General features: G+C 43.9%; 1 protein-coding gene across 1 annotated transcript in view; it reads right to left on the reverse strand.

Moving 5' to 3' along the window:
• Positions 1-954: 954 nt before the first annotated feature.
• Positions 955-3,697, reverse strand: part of ap3b1a (adaptor related protein complex 3 subunit beta 1a) — a gene marked incomplete at its 3' end in the record, with an annotated part of 88,526 nt that continues 85,783 nt past the window's right edge. The window contains 1 exon segment of the mRNA XM_037692178.1: positions 955-1,052. Within this exon segment, the coding sequence (XP_037548106.1) occupies positions 955-1,052 (98 nt within the window).

Consider the following 3,697-nt stretch of genomic DNA (forward strand, 5'->3'; position numbering starts at 1 on the left):
CCACTTCTATTCTCTTGCCTTTAACACGGTGTGATTTGTTTTGGTCCGGTCTGTTCTCTACTCTGTTGGCCATTTTAGTTAGCTTCTGCTGCTATTTGTATCTGTATTTCTATTTTATGTTTTCCTGTCTGCTGTGCATGTTTGGTTCTTTTGTACAGCACTTTGGTTGGTCTTGTTGCTGTTTTAAGTGCTATATAAATAAATTGGTATGGCATGGTATATAGACATATCTATATCTATATACATATCTATATCTATATACATATCTATATATGTCTGTATCTGTTTCTATATCTATCCATCCATCCACCTTTATTTCTACAGGTTAATCCCATTGAGCCTTGAGGACTCATTTACAAGAGACCTGGTTTGAACATAGAATGATGACAACAGTGGACAAATAAATGAAGGATGAACACAAACTGAGAAGAACAAGTGAAATAAAATGGTATTAAAATAATGTAACAGAAAAAAACAGCTAGGTTGTAAGTCGATGTAGAAAACTAAAAACAAGAACAAGTTATAAGAACTTCTTGAGAAGATAGAAAGGTGCTGCATAAGTGCAGTCATAAGTTACATTTTATTGCATCGTATAACTTCAGGTGGACCTTTTGTTCCGGAGGTTCTGTTTCTGGTAGGAAGAATTTCTTGGTTACAGAAACACCAGTGTTCGAAACAGAGTTGTGGATTGATTGGCTGAGAGCTGGCCACATGACTGAGTACGGGGATTTTTCATGACAACATTTCTGGAGGTGTGGCCAAGCTCTGAAAAACTGTCAATCATGAATCCATCGGCGCCATTAGAGAGCCGCCGCCTCCTGCGTGTGGGTCCCAGAATGGACCCGTGCTGTACTCGGTTTTGTACCTTACGTGTGTGTAAAACAAACCTTCTGAGGTGGACATGGATCGCTTCAGAGCCTTGAACACATTTAATAGAAACAAATGTGAACTTACTTTGCTCCTTGCAGAAATCTGGTTGTGTCATGGTACTGGGCATGAGCAGCTCTCCTACAGCGGGCTGAAGAGACACACTGAACCGGTCCTCCTTTGTGCTGATGGAGGAAACAAGACAACCAGAAAAGTAAGAAAAGCTCTCGGTCATGACGTGTGGTTGTATGTGACAGCGAGGCGAGCGTCTCATGAACACTCCCGTGTTTTTAGGACACGTCCTGACAGCAGCAGTGCTTCTTCTACCATCATAGAAGGGGGGCGCCCCGCCTACCCAGCCCAGCTGCGTGCACACACATCTGTTTGATAAATGCCAAAAGCAGAGGCGGCGCAACAATTACATGTGAAGGGGACATGTCCCCCCACCCCACCCACATTTAAAAAGTATTCATTTGGACCCCCCACATTTACACGAAACATTAGTTCACCCAGCGCTGTTTCTCTTTCTTCATGAACGAATCCATTCCACTGGACTAACAGGAGAATTCTCAAACCAGTACAAGTCCACTCCAGGTTTCCCTGTGACCTACAACAACTCCACCCAGCATGCACTGCTTCTCCTCCGTTACCTTGGCAGGGTGCTCATGGGGGGAGGAGGGGGAGACACCTGGAGATGTTGGTTGAGTGCTTCAGAACCACTTCTTGTCAACCACTCTGGTCTTGGTGTCCTCAGACTGGTTCTGAGTACAACTTGTCCATCTGGCCTCAAACATCTGGTTGTTCATGAGGATTCATGGTTTTAGGTGAGTGTGCACGTGTTAAAAGCTTCTGGGATTCCAGCAGGAGGTTGTCTTGAAACACAGCAGTGAAGACCTCTGGTTGGCAGGCCGTGGACTGATGAAGTCCTCTGGATGGGGGAGGAAACGGTTCTCACTTAAAGAAACTGGTCCAGATGACACGAGTTGACCCGTTTTGTTCTTACCTCTCTTACGTTTCAAGTTACTATGCTTCGAACACAGACAGACATTTATGGCAGCAGCCATCTTGGATTTTGACATGGCAACCCTAGAAGAAAACTCTCTTACACCATGCACCAAATGGAAGAGTCAGGTCCTCACTTGTTTGTCAAGTTATCGTGCCACATCATGCACGGATGGACAAACAGACGGACGGAGGGTCCAATTCCTGCTCTTCGTTCTGCGACGGAACAACGACTTCTTAAAACAATGATATTTTTACAAGAACACACAAAAGATCAGCATCTTAGGAACCAACAGAAATGTGCAATGCATCATGGGTGTTTTTATCCACTGTGTGTATGAAATGTGTCTCCTTGGAAAACAAACGCAGTGAATTGATTCCCCCATCTCAAACAGATTTTCTGATAAGGTTATTGATCGGTTGAGCCGATGGAATTCAGCAGGCTGGTTTGGGCCGGCGCTGATTAGTGGAAGAATAATTGTTATCCAGTGAATTGGGATCAATCGTGGCTGATGTCTCACCTGGGAGTGACGGCAAAGAGTCGGTAGAAAAGGCAAGCGTGAGGAATGAACAGCTAAGAAAAACCGCACAGAGGGAGAAAGAGCAGCAGAACACGTCGTGCACGTGGAGAAGCCCAGCATCGACAAACCATCGTGTTCTAGTGGTTTTCATGGAAATGACAGAATCTGATGCAACTCATCAGCGGTGGACCACGTGGAGAATGAGCGTCTGCTACCAACCCAGACGTGATCAAACTCACTAGCAGCCGTTTTAGTGTAGGTTCATCCAACATGTTCAGTCAGGTCAACTGGACGGCTTCTTTTTGGTGCCGAGACGTTTCGTCCTTCATCCAACGGACTTCTTCAGTCTGAGGAACCACCAAAACTGATTCTCCACCGACAGCACAGTCCAAAGTGGTAAAAACAGTTTGCTGGTGCTAAGATGGTCGATCGCGATCATTCAGGATTTATTTCCAGCTGCATTTCTTCCTGGAAGACGATGGGTCCCCACCGTCCTTCCAGTTTTAATAATGTGTTGGACAGTTCTTAACCCAGTTTCAATAGTTTCTAGATGTTTCCTCTGCTTGATGCCGATGATTCGACCCTTCTCAAACAGACCGACATCTTTTCCACGACCACCATGAGTCTTTCATCATGTTGTTGAAGAATGAGAAGCAGCTCACTGCACCAGTTGGAGTTAAAGAACCTGTTGCAGCTGAAGGATGATCGTCCGTGCAGTGATGATCCAGCAGGAGGCTCGGACCTGTTTCATGAGCTACATCCAGGTGGAGACTTGTTTTTGTTGGACAGGCAGTGTGTGACCTGATTAGACGTGATTTCATAAAACTAAACATCGGTACTTCCATCTGCTTGTTTGCTCTGGAAGAAAATATGGACGCTCGTCAAAGATCTTGCTTCATGTGAAAGCTGCCCTGCCTCTTGTAAATGTTAAAACCTCTGAACTACGTGTATATGATGGGAGTCAACTTTCCTACGTGGGCGCAAGCTTCAGGGGCGTGCTGTGTCTGTCAACATTCATTAACGATTGTTAATGTCTGTTAATGTTTAGCTGGTGTTTTTCTTAGTTCATATCTTTGATGTTATTACTGTTTTTATTTTACATTTTATTGTTGGATGTAACTGGGACCCTGAGAACACGATCTTGTGCCATCACATGTGGTGGAACAACCAATAAAGAATCTCTGACTTCATGCTTGTTAAAGATAATTAATTCTAGTTAGTTTGTTAACGTTTATTAACACTTGTTAATACTCATTAAGACTTGTTAATGTTTATTAATGTTTATTTATGTTTCTTAATGTTTGTTA

This window comes from Nematolebias whitei, chromosome 18 (genome assembly GCF_014905685.2).
Source record: "Nematolebias whitei isolate Nwh7 chromosome 18, NemWhi1, whole genome shotgun sequence".
Lineage (NCBI taxonomy): Eukaryota > Metazoa > Chordata > Actinopteri > Cyprinodontiformes > Rivulidae > Nematolebias > Nematolebias whitei.